This window comes from Dermacentor variabilis, unplaced genomic scaffold (genome assembly GCF_050947875.1).
Source record: "Dermacentor variabilis isolate Ectoservices unplaced genomic scaffold, ASM5094787v1 scaffold_13, whole genome shotgun sequence".
Lineage (NCBI taxonomy): Eukaryota > Metazoa > Arthropoda > Arachnida > Ixodida > Ixodidae > Dermacentor > Dermacentor variabilis.
The window spans coordinates 14,244,603-14,268,876 of record NW_027460291.1 but is presented as its reverse complement, the minus strand read 5'-3'; the positions used below and the strand labels follow the sequence as shown (position 1 = coordinate 14,268,876).

Below are 24,274 nucleotides of genomic sequence, written 5' to 3'. Positions count from 1 at the left end.
AGGAGCTGAAGGCTATGTGGTGTCATCAGCTAACACAGGGGCGCTATAACGTAAAACTATTCCAAACTTTTCTATTCCAATTCTGCTATCAGGCCTCCACAATTGGTCAAAAACTTTTTTCGACAACCCCACTTCACCTGTCTGTCACGCAACGTCACAAAAATCGCGATAGCTCCCCATCTGATATGATGTGTACACACTCATTATGCATGATTTGACAGAAAAAAGAAAAACAGTTGTTTCTGATTCGACCCCTTTTCGCCATGAGCCCTCGGCTATTGGTAAAAAGTTTTCGGGCTGCACCCACTTCACCTGCCGTTCACGCGACGTCACAAAACCGCACAAACTCACCGCGTCAAAGTGACGTGTACGCGATAAAGATGCATTAATATGCCGAACAAAACTGAATTTTCTTCGGAATAGCCGCAGGCTGCCCCGTCCCGAAAGGAATAAAAGATGGCTGCCGCCGATCGCTCAGACGCTGGCTACTCGCACCTACCGGAGAGCATGGGTGTATTTGCGTACAATAAAGCTTCTTGCGTGGCCGTGTAACGTTTTCGAGCACTTTCGGCACGTTTGCCACCTCATTCTGCCAACTATTCTTTGCTGAGGGTCAGTTTTAGCGTCATTCTTAAGCTTCCGTTGCATGCCGCCGCGATTTTCGACCAGCCACCACAAGCTAAATAAGGGAAAGCCGACCAATCGCAGACGCCGGCACCACCCTCTTCATCCGATTATCGATTTTCAGTGCACTGGCTCTGCCCCCGCGGATCTCTCTCCACTTGAGCGTTCTCCTCGCTTCTTGTCAGCCAATTAGATACGACAAGCCGCTCAGTGTAGGCAATGTTATTCGTTTTTCAAGCAAACAAAAGTGACCTCCTATGGACGAGGAGAGTGTTTGATTGGTCTGTACAGGCAACCCTGTGGGGGACCGCCCAGTGCTTGCGTCGGCGGTTACGCAAATTTGCCGTCAGGAGATTGGAATAGAAACACATTGGAATAGTTTTACGTTATAGGGCCCCAGGTTTGCAACTCAACCTCGCAGAGAAGTGCATGAGATTGCTGTTCCCTAGCTAAATGTCGACACTATATCGGGAACGTACGACTAAGAAGTGATTCCCTCGACGCCTCGGATCCTGGTCAAAGCCGATCGTCATGGTGGCCGCGCATCGAGCCGGCATCGCGATATACAAATTGCCCATATCAAGATCACAACTACGCACATTCCAATGCTTGACGCCAGAACGCCCGCATCGAAGCAGCACAGAGAATGGAGTCGTTCGTCACCCGTTAGGGGAGACCACCCGTTTAACTAATCGGCGCAACCTCAACTTCTCAAGCTCTTCGCACCCGCCCGCGTCCTGCATGGGAGGAGGATGCCCGCGGCGGGACCAAGAAAGAGGCCCCTCGCCACCGTCAAATCCAATTGATAATGTGGTGCCGCTAGTTTCCTCCATTTCCCGAGCATTGTACTATATTTAGCAGTGCCAGTCTTGTGCTCATTTGGTCGCGCTCCCTTTGAGCCATCGACGACCATTACTTAAGTGGCGTACATGTGCAACGCGTATGTCGCACCGAAATCCCTTGCCCAGAGGGCCTGCGCCACCCTTGTCCGTTTCTTTTACAAACGTTCGGGGCGGTGGGCTTCCAGCAAGTCAGAAGTGGGCTCCATTCATTGATCTCCGAAGGCGAAGCTTGCGAGGTTTCCTACTGTTCTCATTTACTGAGAACAAAGAAGTTTGAGGTCTAGATTGTACTCGGTATAATTTGCGAAGCAGGTGACATTCAAGGAATTTTACCATCAATGTTTTTGTCTGGATGTTTTTACTGCAATGGAAAAAAATGCAACACAGGGATGATTGTATGATGTCTGCGTACACCCAGCGCCCCAAAAAAACTAGAGGATCGCTCCAAGAAAATAGCATTTTAAACAGGGTTAATTAGCGCGGCATGTCGTTTGGCTTGTTGTACTTTAACTGGGAAAACACCTTAAGCGAAAGCGAACAAGGACGGATGGAAAACGTAAACAACGAAATCCCTTAACTTCAGCACATTTATTCCCAGCGTTGATCACCTTTATACACCAATAAAAGTAGTGCCTGGCGTAATCAATGCGTTTAACTTAGCTTTGACCAATCCTGTTGATAGCGCATGTCTGAGCAATACCAATGTGTCGGCTAATGTGTTGGCCAATATAAATTATAGTGTAAATAACTTATTTTGAGCGCTGTGCGAATTGAGACTTCAGGCTATTGCAAACAGCGAGAGAACGGGAAAAAGAATAGGGAACACTCGCCACGGGTGCTGTGTTTGTCATTATCAGGCTGTTTTCAATAGTACGTTATCTCGTCAACAATCTCGACTAAACACCGTTTTGAGGTGTTTAAGGAATGAATGACCCCTGGGGTAACAAGGTTCGACTAAAGAAAGCCAGCACGCTAACTATTATTGTCCATAATGAAATAAGGTAATTCGTGTGAGTTGGTAATCCATGGCTTATCTAATGGCTGCTCCTTTTGGTTAAAAAGAATATTTTATTACACATATCTACATAGGAGCAAGATACTGGTATTTCCCTCTTCATAAATATTTGAACAGTTCTTGGGATAGCTTACTGAAGTTTTTTTTTTTCTTGCAGTCATCGCACTCTAAACGCGTTATTTTTTTTTTGTGAGCTTGAGCCGAGTCCTACCGGCAAAATTGAGCGCATGCCATCAAACAAAGCCTCATATGGCATAAGCGGATCGTGTGATGCTTCCAATGCTGATTAATGTCGAATTTCTTCAGCACATAATATTTCAGTTGCAGCGACTCATTTTTCGAAACAGGAAGGTAGACACCTGTGATACCTATTCTGCGCATTGGTTACATGTGCTACAGTTTATTTTTATGTGTTCTGAAAAATGAGAGCCTTGCCATATCATGTCATCACAAGAACTCAGTTTTCTATGCCTTTAATTTGCATACGACACTGGCCCAAGGCTGATGTTCCAGCAATTTCAAAAGGTCGCTATGGACCAATACATGCTTAGTTACTTAAGTTCCATTGCAGTATCTGCGCAAGTATAGGGTAATGACCAGTGCCTCGTATTCCCGAGGTAATGGAAAAGCATTCTTTACTCTGATTGACAAGATTTCCATGATATACTGCCCTAGTTTGCAAAAAAAAAAGGACAACAAGGAGCTGTTCATTCGCAACAAGCTGATTTTAAAACTCCAAGGCTGCAATTGGGGTCAGGATGGTTACTGTGCAAAATTTGTCTCGCATACATCTCTATCTCCTTCAAATAGAGAAAGGGAGTCGTTTGTGCAAATAAATCGGTATACTCTGTACAATGCATCGCTAAGTCTTCTGCCTGGCTCCTGTTGTGAACAGCGTAAACGACATGTTCATGCTAACAAAAGTCACGCACAGGATTGTCCATCCTTGTGAACACCATGCTTTTTTGTAAGGTGGCACAAAGCAGTACCAGTGTCATGATTAATCTATGTGTGCGGTGTTCCTACATTATTTTTTGTAATGCCCTGGGCTGGTGGCAGGCGTTAGGCAATCTTTGTTCTACTCGCAACTCACTGGTGTCCTCCAACTCGTGAAGGTGCTCCACGTGGCCAACATCTTAATTTGATGTACACCGCCATCATCGCAACGCGCATGGTGGGGGCGTTTTCCCTTTGGTAGACAAAACGTTTCCTATTTCTCCTTTGGCCCATTCCAGTACTTGTGAACCTGTGTGGCGCGACGTTTTTCTTTGAGATGGTGAGGTCCCTTTGGTTCTTTCTGCCATAGCCCTCGCAATAGTTCTTTAATTTTATTTGCCGCCTCGCGTCACAGGATATACGTAAAATTAAAATAAACTTTTTCGTTTGTAGCGACTTTCATATGCTGCAAGTTGCCTGGAAAGATTTCTTTCCAGTTTATCGTGTAACTCGAAAATTTCCCCCGCATTCACCAACATGGGAGCGACTAAAGATCTGTGTGAATACGTCAATTTCCAGACCACACAATACGCTAGACATGGTTTTCAACGCTAGACATGTTTTTTTTTTCAACTCAGTTTATTAGAATACATATGTCCCGTGTCTGCTATCAGTGACCACGATGCTGTGTTAGCAAGTGTCTGTTGCAGGCATCCGCTAGCCGTTGTGGCATGACCTCGGAAAACGTATACCTACAAAAGATGTAGCTACTATCTAATGACGCACAGCACAGAGGAGGGGAAACAAGGGGAAGGCGGGAGATGGAAATTCAAGACGATGAGCAAAACGTGAACAAAGTAAATCAGGAACCAAACGTTTCGACAAGGGGACTTGTCTTCTTCAAAACAACATATGCTTTCCACGGCAGGCTATATATAGGCAACGTTCTTCTAAAGGGGAGAGGATGTAAGGCGGATGGGCGTGGCAACGAAGAGTGTGTGTTAGCGGTGAGGGTGTAAAATTGAAAATAGAGGTGTGCTATTCAACGTCGGTAGAGGAATGTGAGGTAGCGCCGTGGGGGGGGGGGGGGGGGGGTGTCAGCCAGTTGACGTGTCACCGGCTGGCCCTCGAGGCGTGACTGTGATTAACGAGGGATTGCTCTCTATGTGTGGGATTGCACTTCGGTCTTTGTAGATACAATAGTTTCAGTAACTAATAGACATGTGATAAATCCATATAGCCGATTCTTTTTTTTTCCAGTGCAATGACTCGAAATATGGTTCTTTGAAATAAACATCCATGTTGTGCGAAGATTGTAGCGGCATAAATCAAGAACTCAGCAATTGAAACAAACGAGTGGACGTAGACCCAGCTACACTGCCAATTGATATCTTTATTGAAATTCCCGCGCATTTTATTTCGTCGTCACATCTGGTCCCTTTCGACTACGTAGAGGCTTCTTTCAAAAAGGCGACTTCTTTTAATGTCAAGGCCACTGACGGTGTGCTTAAACATTGCACGCCTCTCTCATTTATCTCAAATGGCTCAAGAACCTTTACAGTTAGCCTATCATAATTCTTTTTCAGGGCTTGCACATCATGCACTTTGGGAGTGCACGTGCGCACTTGGCTATCTTTTCCTTTCTTGTTCATTCCAAAACGTTTGCAGTGCAAGGCTAGATTGTTGCCAGGGGTGCCAGCAAGTTATGACGTTTGCTCTCTTATCTGATAAATGGTAGGTTAGGTAATGTAAATGTAATTCAGTTTTAAAAATCCAGCAAAAAGTGCAGAATTGCAGACTGGGGAAAAAAATATGTGCCTAACTTTCGCAGACAAAAAAGAGAAATTGTCTAGCTCAATGCTATGTTCAGCTTGAGCTCCCGCACTATACAGGGAGGGCAGAAAAAGGTAATTTCCGTCATATTGCAGAAGTGCTTTCGTGCAATAGTTGAAGCACGCGGAACATTTTAGTCTTAATCGCAATGCATATTTTCACTCCTCGCAGGCGCGAGCAATGAGGGCTTATGTAGCAAAAGTTAAAAGAAAACCAATAAGAAATGTGCTGTACAACAACCGCTAACCACATTTCTTGAAGAATGTTGTTATTTACCAAACACAGCTAAATCAGACGAGGAGGAGTATCCGCCTCGTCACCCGCCTCGTCAACCGCAACCGCCTCGTCAAAGAAAGAACCACGAAATTTGAAACTTAGCGTCGCGGCAGATACCGCATGTTTCGTATGGAAAGTATATATCTACCTTGGCAGGCCGTGTTGCCCGCACATCATTCAAATTTTGTCACGCGCTTGGCAGTTTTCCGTCATTCGCGGGTCGTCGTTTTGCACACTCGGTCGCGATATTGCTTGAATTGAGCGTTTAAATTTGGCGATGGGGGGGATATCAAAAATTAAAAGGGATTTTGGCATTTATTGCAGCGCATTATAATTGTGACTGCCGCCAAATTAGCCGTGTAAGTGTTACTAGAATTTAATACAGATGCTAATTAAAAAATGTAATTTATTCTTGTGAAACTTCCGTTGTTTGCGGCAAACTATATCCGCCTCGCCTTACGATTCCATTGCAAGAGCGCCGCGTTGGCTACCCTCGTGCCCGTTTTACATGAAATCTCCATAGTCTTATTTAAAAAAACGAGCTGCAAAATATCATGCTGAAATTTCAAAATATTCTTTACAGTGAATTTGTTTCCCTGCATTTCTTTTCCAGAAAGATGCGTTAGTCGAATGGTTTGTAAAAAATCTCCCGAATGTAGCAAAATATTCGCCTTGGGGATCAACACCTGCCTACATACGGAAAATTCAGCATCATGTGAGTAAATTTTATTCCGCCCTAATAAGTTCTTGCAGCTGAAGAGGATAGAAAATGAGGAAAGTTGCTATTTGTTTATGACAAATTATAAAGAGCGCAGTCAAGTCGAAAAGAAAGGCTGATGGCGCACTTGGATAAACGGCATCGCACTTATTATGGAGAATAGTTTCACAGAATAGAGAGTAAACATCAAATTTCAGGCATAACAGCAGCGCCGAAAAACACTCACAAAAGAAAAATGGAAATAAACTATGGGGTTTTACATGCCAAAACCACTTTCTAATTATGAGGCACGCCGTAGTGGAGGACTGCGGAAATTTTGACCACCAGGGGTTTTTTAACGCGCACCTAAATCTAAGCACACGGGTGTTTTCGCTCCCATCGAAATGCGGCCGCTGTGGCCGGGATTCGATCCCGCGACCTCGTGCTCAGCAGCCGAACACCATAGCCACTGAGTAACCACGGCGGGTACTCACAGAAGAAAGGAATACTGACAGAGACGGACAATCGCTGCACACACAACTGATTTTATTCTATGGAAACAAGTTGTATATAAAGGTTGCGCCGTGCATGCGCGTTCGGAGACAAAGAACGCGTGCCACTACAGCACCCCAAAAAGTACATCTTCTTGCTGAGAAAAGGTGACATTTGGAACTATGCAACACAACAGGCATATAAATATTGCAATCACAGTCCTTTCTCTTTATATGGAAGGCTTCCAGTAAATATCGTGTAGTCTGGTCTTTGCCCCTGCCTAATATCTGTGCACTCTAAAGAGCGGCGAACAGTTGTTGCAGAAACTACCGTTTGGTACTAAGCACACGTCTTCGCTGTTCTCTAAATTTCGTTACCTCCCTCAACCACTCGTTCAGACATCTGCCAATTTGGCCTACATAGGCTTCTCCGCAGGACAAGGGTATCTCGTATACCAGTCCTGATTGTCACTGCACATATATAGCGTAGCATGCTTTTGTCAACATCCACCTTTTGCGGATTCCATGCCGGAGGCACGAGGGCATAGCTTGGAAAGCTTTCCCAGAGCGGAAAGAACAAGCGGTACGCCAAACATGCCAGCAACCTTTTTCGGCTTGTGCAAAATTTTGTGTAGGTAGAGTACCACTTCCAGTCGCAAGCTTCATTCCTCTTCACTCGTCTTCAGGCTCGCCGTGCGCTTCTTCACCTTTTTCAGGAGGGTCTCGGCAACAGCAGGCATGACCAACTGAGGGTGACCAGAAGCTAAAAATCTTTCGAATTGACCATTAAACCTGGCTTGCATTTCATGTTCACATGATTTTTTCAGTGCTGATACCAAGCATAGGTTCACAATACTTCGCTTTACGACCTTTCAATAGGCGGAATCATAAGGCAAGGGCTGCGTTTGTACACGCGGAGCATCCGCCCAACACGAACGTCCCTCGCCAATCTTGACGCGTAGGTCTAGAAACTGAAGGGCATTCGGCTTCGGTTACTCGCAAGCGAACGTCAGTCCATTGCCATGCTTTTTAAGAGTGCCTAAATTTTTATTAACAGTAGCACAGTAATGTAAAAGGGCTCTGCTTGTCCAATTTCCCCCAAAAATTGTCAACATATCGGTGCACTTTCGAGACTTTGTTCCGATTAAAAAGAAGATAAAATCTGGTCAATGCAGGCGTCGTTCCTCTCGAAAATTGGCTGGCATGCCTGTTGACAATTTTTTGACCCCTTTAGATTTTTATCTCCAAAATACTTTTATCGCTTTTAATAAGCAGCATTATTTGCAGGCCAAAGGCACGTCCAGCGGATCCTGCATTGCACCCATTTTAAGTGATTTTTTTAGACAGCGTTGACCAGATTTTATCCTGTGATTTTATCCGGGGACTGCCCCGTTCCGAAAGGAATAGAATATAGCTGCCCGCCGATCGCTGAGGCACTGGTTACTGGAACCTTCCGGAGAGCATCGGTTTATTTGCGCTTTATTAAACCTTTAGCGTGGCCTTGTAATGTTATCGAACCCTTTCGTCACGTTTACAACATCGTTCTGCTAAGCCTTCTTTGCTGAGGATCCGTTTTAGCGGAATTTTTAGCCTTTCGTTGCACGTTGCACGATTTTCGACCAGCCACCGCAAGCTGAGCAAAGGAAAACGGACGAATCGCAGGCACCAGCACCACCCTACTCATCCGGTTATCTCCTTTCGCTGTTCTGGCTCGGCCCCATCGAAACCCCCTGCACTTGAGCGTGCTCCTTGCTTAGAGTCAGCCAGTTAGATAAGAAAAACTGCTCTATGTAGACAGTGCTATTCGCTTCGAAAGCAAAATAAGTGTCCTCCTTTAAAAGAAGACCGCGTTTCATTGACCTTTTCAAACAAAGCGGTGGGTTACTGCCCGATGCTTGCTTCAGCGGTTACGTAAATTTCCCGTCAGGAGACTGGAATAAAAACAGATTGCAATATTTTTACGTTACAGGGCCCCAGTAATTTTCTTTTTGCCCTGTCCATATATACAATGTCATGCATGTTTCAGTTTAACTTCACCTTTCACTTTTGACATTTTTCTTATTTCTTCTTTAACTGTACCGTACAAGGTTTCACTAGTACCATGTATCTCATTTAATTCTGCAGTGAGTCCCATTTTATAACATATATTATTTGTATTTTCAAAAGCCATTAGTGCCAATTCTACTTGGTCCTTAACAAGTAAGCAATTATACTTTATCAAACGTTAATACACTTGTGCTTCAGACTTGCTTCCACCTCTCAAACGCTAAAATAAGGCCCTACAAAAACAGATAACTGCATAAGGGTTTGGCGTTGGGCTAGTTGCTGTTCCATTCGGAAGGGGAAGCAGAGTGTAAGATGACGGTTGAGAAAGATCTACAGCACATGCGCTGATTAACCTTGGAGTGGCGGGGAAAAGGCTGTAGCCGGCAGGGTGGCGCAGCCGTCCCCTCTCTATCTCGCTCGTGCGCCCTATTTTACCACTTTGAATAGTATTTTGCAAGGTTAGCCACGGCATGTGTTGTATGTCTTTGTTGGTCCTCGTCTTAGGCGCTGTTTTCCCTTCTAAATAGGTAACAATTTCGATTATTTAATTAATCGATAAAAATATTGCATCCAATGCTATGAAAAATTAAAGGTTAAATAATGAATTGATTATTATTAGTCGAAGAATATATTATTGGGTCATCAAAGTTCACACGCTCCTTACAAGCGTCTAAAAGAGGAAGCGTGCTGACATTATATGTATTCGAACTGCGCTCAAAGCGTGTCGCTGTGAAAGGATGAACATACATTTTTTCATTACCCACTGCGGGATAAAGTAAACCATTTATGGTAGTCAGATACATGCTTCATCGGATAGAGTGATAGTGCCTATTGAATAAATAGATCACTGGACGTGAGGTGGAGAGGGCCGAAAATCGATGGTCAGCACAGCTGCAAGCTATTTGTTGTCGATTCGCTGACTTGGCACGTTGCGTGGGGGACTAAAACAGAGTATCGCTGATAGAGCGGCAGTTAGCTCGTTATCGTGAGTGCATGACTGCGGTAATATTCGAGTACTTGGGCCAGGCGCCGCTGGCCATATCCCTCGAGCTTGTAAGTCAAGCAGGCAAGGTGGCGATGTATATGTCTAGTGAAAATATTTTGAAGTGGAAAGGCAGGTTTCTCAATAACGGCCGACGTTTTTGAAGAAGCAATGTAGTGGGCGCAGTCTCATTAACGGAGCAATTAGACACCCGCTATAATGAGAGCATGGCCTGAACAGTTGATGCCATATAATTCGAATCGTGATGTTAACTCAAGAAAGTACTATACATTTCCAAGCCCAATAGCACTGATGCCGTCATGTGCTTCAGTAGCAGCAGCATGATTAATGTAGGGAAGTAGACACGGCCTCATTCTATAGTGCTACGAATGCGTTTTCATGGGCGCGTTGCGTGTCGCCAAGAGGCTCTGTGGCGGTGAAGCCGCGTCACTGGTGGGAGTATACCAGGTGCGCAAGATATTTCAAGACATAATCACAACTACAAGATTAGCAACAATATTCTATAAAAGATTAGTTACATTCTGCCCAGGTTTCGTACATGTTTTATATTTGTTATTTTTAACCTGTTGAATGAAATTTTCTACAGCGTGATCAAATCATTGAATTCGGCTTCGACAACTTATCTTACATCTCTCAGAATAGCATTTCTAGCGAGTTTTTTTTTGCATTCGGTAGCTGTTTCGTAGTCTCCCGCTCAGTACGCTCCAAATTCAGCAGCGTATAGGTGTAAATATGAGCCACTAGGACGCCACATTGAGTGTAACGAGGCCGCAGAAGTTCACAGAAATCAGTCTTATGTTGCGCAGGCTCTGTAAGACGAAGAAAATTAATTATAGATAAGTATTGGAATATGAACCTGGCAACGTTTAACGCTAGAACGTTATCTAGTGAGGCGAGTCTAGCAGTGCTATTGGAGGAATTAGAGGGAAGTAAATGGGATATAATAGGGCTAAGTGAAGTTAGGAGGCCAAAAGAAGCAAATACAGTGCTGAAAAGCGGGCACGTCCTGTGCTACCGGGGCTTAGCGGAGAGAAGAGAACTAGGAGTCGGATTCCTGACTAATAAATATATAGCTGGTAACATACAGGAATTCTATAGCATTAACGAGAGGGTGGCATGTCTTGTAGTGAAACTTAATAAGAGGTACAAAATGAAGGTTGTACAGGTCTACGCCCCTACATCCAGTCATGATGACCAGGAAGTCGAAAGCTTCTATGAAGACGTGTAATCGGCGATAGGTAGAGTAAAAACTAAATACACCATACTAATGGGCGACTTCAATGCCAAGGTAGGCAAGAAGCAGGCTGGAGACAAGGCAGTGGGGGAATATGGCATGGGCACTAGGAATAGCAGGGGAGAGTTATTAGTAGAGTTTGCGGAACAGAATAATATGCGGATAAGGAATACCTTCTTCCGCAAGCGGGACGGCCGAAAGTGGACGTGGAGGAGCCCGAACGGTGAGACTAGAAATGAAATAGACTTCATACTCTGCGCTAACCCTGGCATCATACAAGATGTGGACGTACTCGGCAAGGTGCGCTGCAGTGACCACAGGATGGTAAGAACTCGAATTAGCCTAGACCTGAGGAGGGAACGGAAGAAACTGGTACATAAAAAACCGATCAATGAGTTAGCGGTAAGAGGGAAAATAGAGGAATTCCAGATCAAGCTACAGAACAGGTATTCCTCTTTAACTCAGGAAGAGGATCTTAGTGTTGAAGCAATGAACAACAATCTTATGGCCATCATTAAGGAGTGTGCAATGGAAGTCGGTGGTAACTCCATTAGGCAAGATACCAGTAAATTATCGCAGGAGACGAAACGTCTGATCAAGAAACGCCAATGTATGAAAGCCTCTAACCCTACAGCTAGAATAGAATTGGCAGAACTTTCGAAGTTAATCAACAAGCGTAAGACAGCTGACATAAGGAAGTATAATATGGATAGAATTGAACATGCTCTCAGGAACGGAGGAAGCCTAAAAACAGTGAAGAAGAAACTAGGAATTGGCAAGAATCAGATGTATGCGTTAAGAGACAAAGCCGGCAATATCATTACTAATATGGATGACATAGTTCAAGTGGCTGAGGAATTCTATAGAGATTTATACAGTACCAGTGGCACCCACAACGATAATGAAAGAGAAAATAGTCTAGAGGAATTCCAAATCCCACAGGTAACGCCGGAAGAAGTAAAGAAAGCCTTGGGAGATACGCAAAGGGGGAAGGCAGCTGGGGAGGATCAGGTAACAGCAGATTTGTTGAAGGATGGTGGGCAGGTTGTTCTAGAGAAACTGGCCACCCTGTATACGCAATGCCTCATGACCTCGAGCGTACCGGAATCTTGGAAGAACGCTAACATAATCCTAATCCATAAGAAAGGGGATGCCAAAGACTTGAAAAATTATAGACCGATCAGCTTACTGTCCGTTGCCTACAAAGTATTTACTAAGGTAATCGCAAATAGAATCAGGAACACCTTAGACTTCTGTCAACCAAAGGACCAGGCAGGATTCCGTAAAGGCTACTCAACCATAGACCATATTCACACTATCAATCAGGTGATAGAGAAATGTGCGGAATATAACCAACCCTTATATATAGCTTTCATTGATTACGAGAAAGCGTTTGATTCTGTCGAAACCTCAGCAGTCATGGAGGCATTGCGGAATCAGGGTGTAGATGAGCCATATGTAAAAATACTGAAAGATATCTATAGCGGCTCCACAGCCACCGTAGTCCTCCATAAAGAAAGCAACAGAATCCCAATAAAGAAAGGCGTCAGGCAGGGAGATACGATCTCTCCAATGCTATTCACAGCCTGTTTACAGGAGGTATTCAGAAACCTCGATTGGGAAGAATTGGGGATAAAAGTTAATGGAGAATACCTTAGTAACTTGCGATTCGCTGATGATATTGCCTTGCTTAGTAACTCAGGAGACCAATTGCAATGCATGCTCACTGACCTGGAGAGGCAAAGCAGAAGAGTGGGTCTAAAAATTAACCTGCAGAAAACTAAAGTAATGTTTAACAGTCTCGGAAGAGAACAGCAATTTACAATAGGTAGCGAGGCACTGGAAGTGGTAAGGGAATACATCTACTTAGGGCAGGTAGTGACGGCGGATCCGGATCATGAGACAGAAATAATCAGAAGGATAAGAATGGGCTGGGATGCGTTTGGCAGGCATTCTCAGATCATGAACAGCAGGTTGCCATTATCCCTCAAGAGAAAAGTGTATAATAGCTGTGTCTTACCAGTACTCACCTATGGGGCAGAAACCTGGAGGCTTACGAAAAGGGTTCTACTCAAATTAAGGACGACGCAACGAGCTACGGAAAGAAGAATGATAGGTGTAACGTTAAGGGATAAGAAAAGAGCAGATTGGGTGAGGGAACAAACGCGAGTTAATGACATCTTAGTGGAAATCAAGAAAAAGAAATGGGCATGGGCAGGACATGTAATGAGGAGGGAAGATAACCGATGGTCATTAAGGGTTACGGAGTGGATTCCAAGGGAAGGGAAGCGTAGCAGGGGGCGGCAGAAAGTTAGGTGGGCGGATGAGATTAAGAAGTTTGCAGGGACGGCATTGCCACAATTAGTACATGACCGGGGTAGTTGGAGAAGTATGGGAGAGGCCTTTGCCCTGCAGTGGGCGTAACCAGGCTGATGATGATGATGACGATGATGAAGTGGTGCCTTATTCGAAGGGCACACTAGGTTTAAATATCAACACTGCCAACTAAAGTGAGTGATAAAAATGTAAATGATGGTTTTTCAGACCCCTCATTCCTCATGGCCTCCGTCTGCTGAGGAAATTCAACCGCCTGACTGATGTCCGCCACTTTGATGTCCATCAGCACTTTCCTTGCTGTTGAAAAAGAAACTGGCTGTGATGTGTTCCCTCACAGTGAAAAACAAATCATTTTGCATCTCAAAGACTATGACAGGAGTGTGAGATGACCAGCGCTGCTCGCGGTTGCATCGCCTGTGTCAGTAGCCTGCCAGCCGATACTTTGGAATAAATATGCTAGACAGGCGACAAAGGCACTCTATCAGCCGACGTTACTCAGCTAGACTTATAGAATGCTAATAACATGGTCGATGGCGATGTGAAGCTCTCTTAATACCCCGCGCCACCTAGATGGACTTTTTATTGAAACGACGGAAGTCTAGAGGAAAGGCCCGCGCAGATTCGCTGTTGCTTCAATGCTGGAGATTTTGCTATATGAACAATGTCAGAAAGATAAATGTCTGTGGAAGAACGGGACTGAGGATGGCGAGTTTGCGAGCATGGTAAGAATATATCTTCAAGCATAGCTGAAATACTTGTCAGAGAGACCGAGTTTGACGCAGTAGAACGAGCGACGTCGTTACGCCATCTTGAAACATAAAAACATCTATTCTAACAGCAATATGACCACAAGACATGGTACCTTTACATAGCGAATTCTTTGTGAATAATCACTCACATCATCAGTTACGTTTTGCTTACTATGTAACAGCGATTACTTTGCTTACTCGGTGACTGTCACTGTAAATAATTTACTTTTTTAAAAAGAAATACACGTAACCAGTAACAGTTTTCACTAAATAATCTGTAAAAGGTGACTCAGCTATTATCACCTAAATTTGGCAGAGACTGCAGTTTCCTAATGGTGGAGACACGGGCTACCTTCTTCACAATCAGCGTACTGCAGCCAGTGCTGGGTAGTATCGAAGATACATGTAACTTAGATACTATCTTAGATCGCCTTTGGGTATCTTCTATGTGTATCGCAATACGTCTGGCAAGACTTCTGTCAGTATCTAATTTCCGATACATCAAAAAATGCATCTTGTATCCTAAGATACAAGATACTGCTATCGCAACATCACTGTGCTAAATTATAAACGTTGGTTGAATTCCACTTCTAAAGCTGATATAGCTTCCACTAAACCACCTGAAAAAGAAATTAACAGTCACTTTAGCGTACGTACCAAAGCGCTAATGGGAAAGCTTGCGTACTCAAGAGACATTCATTAAATTACGTGACATTGTCATTAGATGAGTTGTTGCTTCCTATTACTTGTTTTCTCCCACCAAAGGTCCTTGCTTCGAGTGCCTTAATTGGTGCTACCGCAATTAGCTGGGCCTTAATTACCTTCGCCCTAATTTTTACCAAAGGTCGTAAGTTCGACTCCTACCAAAGGTCGTTTGTTCGAATGCATTAATTAGCTCTGTAATAATTAACTGTTCCTTAATTAGCTTCGCCTTAACACAAAAAGTTGTGGGTTCGACTTTTACACAGGCTCGAGTGTTCGCTCGCACAGAAGGTTGTGGGTTCGAATGCCTGAATTATTTCTTATATTCCCTTTTTTTCTGGCATAATGAGCGGCATCGGAGCCAGCTGTGGGAGAACACAACTAAGAACGGGCGAACACTGGCACGAGCGCGTGTCTGCGCGAGGCAGTCTCACAGGCTCTCACAGGCTCTCACACAGTTCTTCCCTCACACAGCTCTCACAGGCAGCTCACATGGCTTTCTGTACGTCTTGGTGGTTTGAGTTAGGAGAAAGGACGCTTATTCTGCAGCCCATATGGCAGCATGGCGCAGCGTACGGGAGGAGGGGGACGGGCGTCGCAAGATGAAGGGGTAAAAGGGGAAAGGGAGAGTAGGGGTCAGTCAGCATGGGACAGTATCATCCAAGGACGGAGACTGCCGGTGAAGGAGGCATTGGCCCATGGGAGGCCGATGTTTCGTGACGATCTGGGAGGCCGTTTGTTTCCACATATTCCAGCAGGCTTACAAATGCTGGAAGGGGGTAACGGGCCTGGAAGAGCAAGTGTGTGCCTGAAGCAGCCGGGAGTCTGTACCACCCGCACGTGGTAAAGATTTCAGCACGTTCCGGAGCTAATGCAGGACAGGTAAAGAGCAGATGCTCGAGGTTTTCGGCGTGACCGCACCTTCTGCAGGCCGGCGAGACGATGCGTCTCTTGAATGCAGTCTGGCTGCTGTCAACACGGAGCCCTTGTGCAGACGCAGGAGCGTGGAACAGTGCTGTCGCGCGAGACCATTCTCAGGGAGCAGCTTTGCGGCTCGGTTGGTACCTACCCCGGTGTCCGGATGGCTGGTACTTAGAGCTGCTTAAGCCGTAGTCTGAAGAAGTGCAATGCTGCGACTGGTCTCGGCTATGAGATGATTGGGTGGTGGACGGCCTTGGCAAGGGCGTCCACCTCCGAGTTCCTGGCGCGCCCCACGTGGGAAGCCAGCCCTTGCAGGAATACGGCTAGCCGCACTATACAGAGAGGGCAGAGTATCGCTCTCAGGCGGGTCTTCGTGACTCCATTGGGATGGCGCTCGGAGAGTCCCTGGAAAGCTGGTGTCGAGTCATTCAGCTCCGTCACTGGTTGCCTAGGGAGGTCCTCAGCCAGGTGATCTGCCGCCAGGTGGAGTCCTGCCACCTCAGCTGCTGTGGAACTTGCCTCTTACGGGCCCTCACGCCAGCCATCTTCGTTGCCCTCATCATCTCGGTGAGGAGTAGAAATTATGGGTGTAGATAGCAAGAAGGAGACAGTCTGTGGAGCGCAGATCATGGTTTGCAGTTAACGCCGGGAATTATTCTACTCTGGTGAGGCATCTTCCGGTAGAGAGTTGGGTATTCTAGGGAAGAGCACGATGGGAAGGTGCAGATTTCCCTATTGGCAAGTTAACCATCGAGAGCACGAAGCGGACGATGCCAGGATAGTGCCAGAAACTGCGAGAAGTAGATGAATCGTTACTGGTTAGCGCCACACATCTTCGATGTAATGTCAGACCAGAAGAAAGGATGCACATTTCGAGCATGCCTCTTATGCTCTCTCGTGCAGGCTATCTTCGTTCCCCTCCGCACCTGGGTTCGGAGTAGAAACGATGGGTGAAGATAACATGGAGAAGACAGCATGCGCAGCGCACATGATGGTTGGCAGCTTCCGCGGGGAATTCCACTCTGGTGAGGCATATTGGGGTTGTGAGCTGGGTGTTCTGAGGATGAAAATGATGGGCAGGTGCAAATTCCCGTATCGGTAGGGTGGCCACCCAGAAGACGCAGTGGACGAGGCCAATTTATTGCCAGAAACTGCGTGAACAAGATGAATCGTGACTGGTTAGGGCGACTCATCTTCGACGTGCTGTCAGACTAGGGGGAAGGATACACATTTCGAGCATGCCTCCTATACGCCCGCATGCCGGCTATCTTCGCTCCCATCTTCATCTTGGTGCGGAGTCGAAACGACAGACGTAGATAGCAAGATGGACACAGCGTGCGTTGCGCAGATCATGACTTGCAGTTTCTGCCTAGAATTCATTTACCACGGTGAGGCATGTTCAGGTAGAGGGCTGGATATTATGGGGATAGACATGATGGGCAGTTATAGATTTCTGTAGCTGTAAGTTACCCATTGAATGCACGCAGCGGACAATGCCAGTGTAGTGACAGAAACTGCGTGAAGAAGATGAATCGTGACTTGCCAGGGCGACCCATAGATGTAATGTCAGACCAGGTGAAAGGATGCACATTTCGAGCATGCCTCTTATACGCCTTCGCGCCGTCTATCTTCGTTGCCCTCGTGATCTGGATGAAGAATAGAAACGACGGATGTAGATAGCAAGGAAGAGAAAGCGTGCGCTGCGTTGATCAGTGTGCGCGGGAAATCCCTCTACTGTGGTGAGGCATGTTCCTGTAGAGAGCTGGGTGTTCTGGGGATAAGCATGATGGGCAGATACAGATTTGCGTATAGGTAAGTTTCCCATCGAGAGCACGCAGTGCACGATGCCAGGATAGTGCCAGAAACAGCGAGAACTACATGAATCGTGACTGGCTAGAGCCACACATCGATGTATTGTGAGATCAAATGAAAGAAGCACATTTTGAACATACCCCTTACACGCCCTCGCGCCGGGTATTAGAGTTACCCTCGTCATCTAGGTGCGGTGTGGGAACGACGGCTGCAGATAGCAAGGAGGAGACAGCGTGCGCTGCGTAGATAGTGATTTGCCGTTTCCGCCTACAACGCCTCTACTACGCTGAAGCATGTTCCGGTAGAGAGCTGGATATTCTGGGGATGAGAAAGGTGAGTAAGTACAGATTTCCGTAGTTGTAGATTTGCCATTGAGAGCACGCAGCGGACAATGCCAGTGTAGTGGCAGAAACTGCGTGAACAAGATGAATCGTGACTCGTTAGGGGGGGCTCATAGATGTAATGTCAGACCAGGTGAAAGGATGCACGTTCTGAGCATGCCTCTTACACGCCCTCACACCGGCTAACTTCGTTGCCATCGTTATCTGGGTTAAGAATAGAAACGATGGGTGTAAATAGCAACGACGTGACAGTGTGCGCTGCGCAGATCATGGTTTGAAGTTTTTGCCGGGAATTCTTATACTCTGGTGAGGCATCTTCTAGTACAGAGCTGGGTGTTCTGGGAGCAGCAAGATGGGAAGGTACTGATTTCCGCATCCGTAAGTTGGCCATCGAGAGCACGCAGCGGACGAGGCGAGTGTACTGCCAGAAACAGCGTGAACAAGATGAAACGTGACTGGTTAGGTCGTCGCATCTTTGACCTGCTGTCAGACCAGGTGAAAGGATGCACCTTTCGAGCATGCCTCTTACGATCGCGCCGGCCATCTTCGTTCCCCTCGTCGTCTCCGTGTCGGGTAGAAGCAACGGATGTGGATATTAAGGAAGAGACAGCGTCCAGTCCGCACAAAATAGTTTGCACTGACCGCTGCAAATTCCTCTACTCTGATGAGGCATGTTTCGGTAAAGAGCTGGGCGTTCTGGAGATGCGCTTGATGGGCAGGTAAAGATTCCCATTGCTGTAGCTTGGCCATCGAGAGCACGCAGAGGACGATGCTAGTGTAGAGCCACAAACAGCGTGAACAGGATGTGCCATGACTGGTTAGTGCCACACATCTTCGATGTAATATCCGACCAGATGAAACACTGCACATTTCGAGCATGCCTCTAACGCGCTGTCGCGCCGGCTATCGTCGTTCCCCTTGTCATCTGGGTGCAGAATAGAAACGGTGGGTGAAGATAGCAAGGATGAGACAGGGTGCGCTGCGCAGATCATCGTTTGAAGTTTTCGCCGGGAATTCCTGTACTCTAGTGAGGCCTGTTGCGGTAGGGAGCTGGGAGTGCCAGTGATGATCGTGATGGGAAGGTGCAGATATCCGAGTCGGTAACTTGGCCATTGCGAGCACGCAATGTACGAGGCCACAATAGTGCCAGAAAATTCATGGAAAGAGCAATCGCGACCGGTCATGGCAACGCATCTTCGACGTTCTGTCAGACCAGATGAAACGATGCACATTTTGAGGATGCCTCTTATACTCCCTGTCGCCGACTATCTTCATTTGCCTCGTCATCTGGGTGTGGAGTAGAAACGACGGGCGTAGATTCAAGGAGGACACAGCGTGCGCTGCGCCTATCGAAGTTTGTAGTTTGCGCGGTGATTTCCTCTATTCTGGTGAGGCATGTTCCCCTAGAGAGCGAGGTGTTCCGGGGAACAGCATGATGGGAAAAGTGCAGCTTTCCGTATTGGTGAGTAGACCATCGAGAGCAGGCAGCGCACGAGCCCAGAGTAGTGCCGAAAACTGCGTGAACAAGAGGAATCGTGACTGGTTTGGGCGATGCACTTTCGAACTCCTGTCACTCCAGGAGAAAGGATGCACCTTTCGAGCATGCCTCTTATACTTCCGCGCGCGGGCGATCTTCAATGCCCTCGTCATCTGGGCGCAGAGTATAATGACGGGTGTAGATAGCAAGGAGAACACAACGTGCTCTGCGCAGTCGCAGTTTGCAGTTTACGCCGAAAATTCCTCTACTCTGGTGAGGCCTGTTCCGGTAGAGAGATGGGTGTTCTGGGGATGAGCATAAAGGGCAGGCACATATTCCCGTATCTGTAGGTTGGCCATCGTGAGCACGCAGCGGATGAGGCCAGAGTAGCAAAAGAAACAGCGTGAACACGAGAAATCGCGACCGGTCAGGGCGACCCATCTTCGACGTGCATTCAAACAGGATACAGGATCCACATTTCGAGCAAGCCTCTTACACACTTTGCGCCAGCTATTCTCGTTCCCCTCGTCATCTGGCTGCGTTGTAGAAACCACGGGTGTAGTGTGCAAGGATAAGATAGCGTGTGCTGTGCAGATCGTGGTTTGAAGTTAATGCCGGGAATTCCTCTACTCTGGTGAGGCATGTTCCGGTAGAGAGCTGAGTCTTCTAGAGATGAGCATGATGGGCTGGTACAGATCCCATAGCTGCAGGTTGGCGATCGAGAGCACGCAGCTGACGATGCCAGTGTAGCGCCAGAAACTGCACGCACAATATGAATCGGACTGGTTAGGGCGATAGGCCTTCGATGTAATGTCAGACCAGGTGAACGGATGCACATCTCGAGCATGCCTCTTACACGCCCTCGCGCCGCCTAACTTCGTTCCCCTCGTCATCTGGATGCAGAATAGAAACGATGGGTATAGATAGCAAGGAGGAGACAGCGTGCGCTAAGCAGATCATGGTTTAAAGTTTGCGCCAGGAATTCCTCTGCTCTAGTGAGGCATATTCTGAAAGAGAGCTGGGTGCTCTAGGAATGAGCATGATGGGCAGCACAGATTTCCATATCCGTGAGTTAGCCACTGAGAGCACGCAGCGGACGAGGCCAGAGTAGTGCCAGGAACTGCGTGAGCAAGACGAATCGTGACTTGTTAGGTCGACGCACGTGCGACGTATTCAGACTTGCTGAACGGATTCACTTTGCGAGCATACCTCCTACACTCCCTCGCGCCGACATAGTTCTCCTCGTCATTTTGGTGCTAAGTAGAAAAGACGGGTTTAGATAGCAAGGAGGAGACATCCTGCGCTGCACAAATCATGGTTTGCAGTTTGCGCCGGGAATTTTTCTACTCTGGTGAGGCTTGTTCCGGCATAGAGCCGGGTGTTCTGGGATGAGCATGATGGGAAGGTACAGATTTCCGTATGCGTAAGTTGGCCATCGAGAGTACGCAGTGGACTAGGCCAGTGTAGTGTCAGAAACTGCGTGAGCAAGATGAATCGTGACAGGTTAGGGCGACGCATCTTCGATGGGCTGTCAGACCAATGATAGAGTGGAAATTTCGGGCATTCTTTTTATACTCTATAGCGTTGGCTAGCTTCAAGGACACGTTTAGGTAACGGGGAGGCGGCTTCGTGCGCCGCACAAATCAGGGGGTGCAGTTGGCGCCGTGAATTCTACCATTCTGGTCAGATACGTTGCAGTAGAGGGCTGGGTGTTCTTCGGATGACCATGACCGGCAGCTACGGATTTCTCTATGGGTACGTAGACTATCAGCCTGCAGGGGACGAGGACAGAATAGTGCCAGAAGCTGGGTGATCAAACGGAATTGTGAATAACTAGGACGACGCATTTTCAACGTGCTGAGAGACCAGCCGAATGAACGCACATTTCACGCATGCTTTTTATACTCTATCGCGCCGGCTATCCTCATTCTACTCGGCATCCCCACACCTCTGCGAAAGACGGGCGTTGATTGAGCGAAGGCTTCTGCGTCGGCTGCGCGGATCGGGGTGAGGAGTTCGCACACGACATTCCGCCATGCTGGTGAAATACGTTCCCCTAGAGTGCTTGTTCTTTGTCGGAAGAGTATGATGGGCAGCTAAGAATTTTCGTGTCGGCACTTTGACTGTCGAGATCATGCATGGGGCTATGCCAGAGAAGCGCCAGGAACTGCGTGAACACGAGCAATGGTGACCAGTTAGGCCGCTGCATCTTCGACGTGCTGTCCGATGAGCTGAAAGATTACCCATTTCGGGCATGCTTCTTGACTCGCTCGCCCCGGCTATCTTCGTTCCTCTCGTCAGCTGGGTGCGGAGTAGAAACGACGGGTGTAGACAGCAAGGAGGAGACAGCGTGCGCTGCACACATCATGGTTTACACTTTGCGCCGGAAATTACTCTACTCTTATGGAGCACGTTCCGGTAGAACACTGGGCGTTCTGGGGATGAACATGGTGGTCTGCTAAGGATATCCGTATTGGTAAGTTGGCCATCGAGAGCATGCACCGGACCGGACAAGGGTAGTACCACAAACTGCGTGACCACAGATGAGGCGACGGATTTGATAGGACCTACATTGCGCGCATTCTTCGTATACTCTCTCGCGCCGACTATCTTCATTCGTCTGTTCATCAGGGTTAATAGTAAAAAGAACTAGGGTAAGCAGCCTGTGCCGGCGGCGCAGACTAGGATGTGCGGTTTTAGGGAAAATACCGCCATTCTAGTGGCGCGGTATCGGGTAGAGTGCTTGATTTTCTGAGGATTGGTATGATAGCCAGCTAAAGATTTCCGTATCGGTAGGTTAGCCATCGAGAGCATGCAAGAGATGAGGCCACACTACTGCGAGAAACTATGTCAACAGGAAGAATCGTGAGCAGTCAGGACGACGCATCTTGGACGTGCTTTCACGCAGACTGATAGGATATACATTTCAGGCATTCTTCTTATACTCCATCCCGCCTGCGATCTTTAATCCTCTGTAAATCAGGTTGCATGGTATAAAGGACCGGTGTAGATAGTGGGGAGGCTGTTGCGTGCGCAAATCAGGGTGTGCAGGTTGCGCCATGAATTCCGACATTGTAGTGGCGCACGTTCGAATATAGCGCTTGGTTTTCTCGTGAAGAACACGTTAGGGAGCTACTAATTTCCGTGTTGGTATGTTCGCTATTGAGGGCACACAGGGGACGAGGGAAAAGGCTCTGACGCCGGGAATTTAGCCATTCTGGTGAGGCACGTTGCACGAGACCGCCGGGTGTTCTCGTGGGGAGCACCATGGACAGCTACGGATTCCCATGTCGATATGTTGACCATCGAGACCATGCGGGAGACGAGGCCTCTGTATTGCTGTAAACTGCGTGAACCAGACGAATCGTGACCACTTAGGGTGAAGCATCTTCGACATGTAATACCAGAGAAGCGGATGCACATTTCGAGCATGCTGCTTTTACTCTCTCGCTCTGACCTTCCTCTCGTCATCTGAGTGCATGGTTGAAAGGAGTGGTGTAGATAGCGGGGAGGCGGCATCGTTCACTACGTAGCAGAGTGTGCAGAGTTTGCGCCGTGACTGCCGCCATTTTAGTGATGCACGTTCGGATATACGGCTAGGTGTTCTGGCTGTGAGCACGTTGGGGAGCTACGGATTCCCCTGTCAGTAAGTCAAACATTGTGATTTTGCAGGATACGAGGACAGAGCATTGCCAGAAACTATGTGAACAAGAGGAATCACCACCATCTTCGACGCGCTGTTAGACCAACTGAAAGCTAGCATATTGCAGGGTTGCTTCTTATACTCTCTCGTGCCGGCTATCTTCATTCCTCTCTTCCGGGTACGCGGTAAAAAGGACGCGTGTAGAGAGCGGGAAGGTGGCGCCGTGCGCTGCGCAGATCAGCGTGTGCTGTTTGCGGCGATAATTCGGCCACTATAGCCACGCACGTTGGGGCGCAATTCGAGGTGTTCGCGTGATGAGCACGATTGGAAGCTACCAATTTCCGCATCGGTAAGTACATCATCGAGATCATACACGGGACAAGGTCAGTATAGTGCTAGAAACTGCGTGAAAAAAGGAATCGCAACCAGTTCAGGGCGATGCATCTTGGACGTCCTTTCAGAACAACTGTTAGGACGTACATTTCGCGCATTTTTCTTATGCTTGTTGGTTGCTAGTATGAGCAAAGAGCAATGAGACTGTGAGCGTTGACTTCCAAACACACACTAACCTACAGTGGCATGCGGAAGGCGTTCACTACATCACTCCCTGCTGATTGAGTTGCCCGAACGTCACTGGTGCAGTAGTACAGTCACAGTGTTTCGACTCCCACAGCGTTTGCCACCCACTGTCGTTAGGGAAGAAGTAGCAGTGGCTTCTTTCGTCGGTCTGACAAGAGTCGCCACAGCCGCGAGACATCCCTACCCAGAATTCTGCATATGAGCCGGTTTCACGCGCGGAGCAGAGAGAACTTCGCGTCTACCATAAATGTCCACTGTAAATTGCTTGTTTGCGCGATGGAGCACGGTGGTAGGAGAGGGCGCTGCACGTGTCATGCCGGCCACCACCTGGGAGCAAGATGACAATTTCGATTGCATATAGACGGGTCGCGGTGCCGGCTGACGAGTTGGTGTGGCACGAAGCTTGTCCATGTTGTCCCGCAACGGGCTGGCGTAGTCGCCCCTAGAAACAGGTCTTTCACCTCCACAGCGTAAGAAAAATTCGCGAGGCAGTCGCGGTGTGGTTCCATAGAGTAACTAAACGGCGCTGTAGCCAATGTCAGCTTCCAGCATTCTGCCATTACCAAGAAGGGCGAGCGGTAGCGCTTCTCTCCAGCTGTGCCCTTCATGAGAGGTGCTTTATACTGGCAGTGGGAACGTTCCACCATGCCGTTGCTCTGAAGGTGGCATGCTTTAGTTCTGATGCGAGAGGTGTCGATCAGCCATGTTATGTTGTC

At 47.4% G+C, this 24,274-nt stretch overlaps 1 protein-coding gene across 1 annotated transcript in view; it reads left to right on the top strand.

The window, feature by feature from the left end:
* The window catches only part of LOC142566588 (uncharacterized), a 610,758-nt gene that overhangs the window by 437,906 nt on the left and 148,578 nt on the right, over positions 1 to 24,274 (top strand). The window contains exon 9 of the mRNA XM_075677426.1: positions 6,140 to 6,241. Coding sequence (XP_075533541.1) covers positions 6,140 to 6,241 — 102 coding nt within the window. The remainder of the gene's footprint in view (positions 1 to 6,139; positions 6,242 to 24,274) is intronic.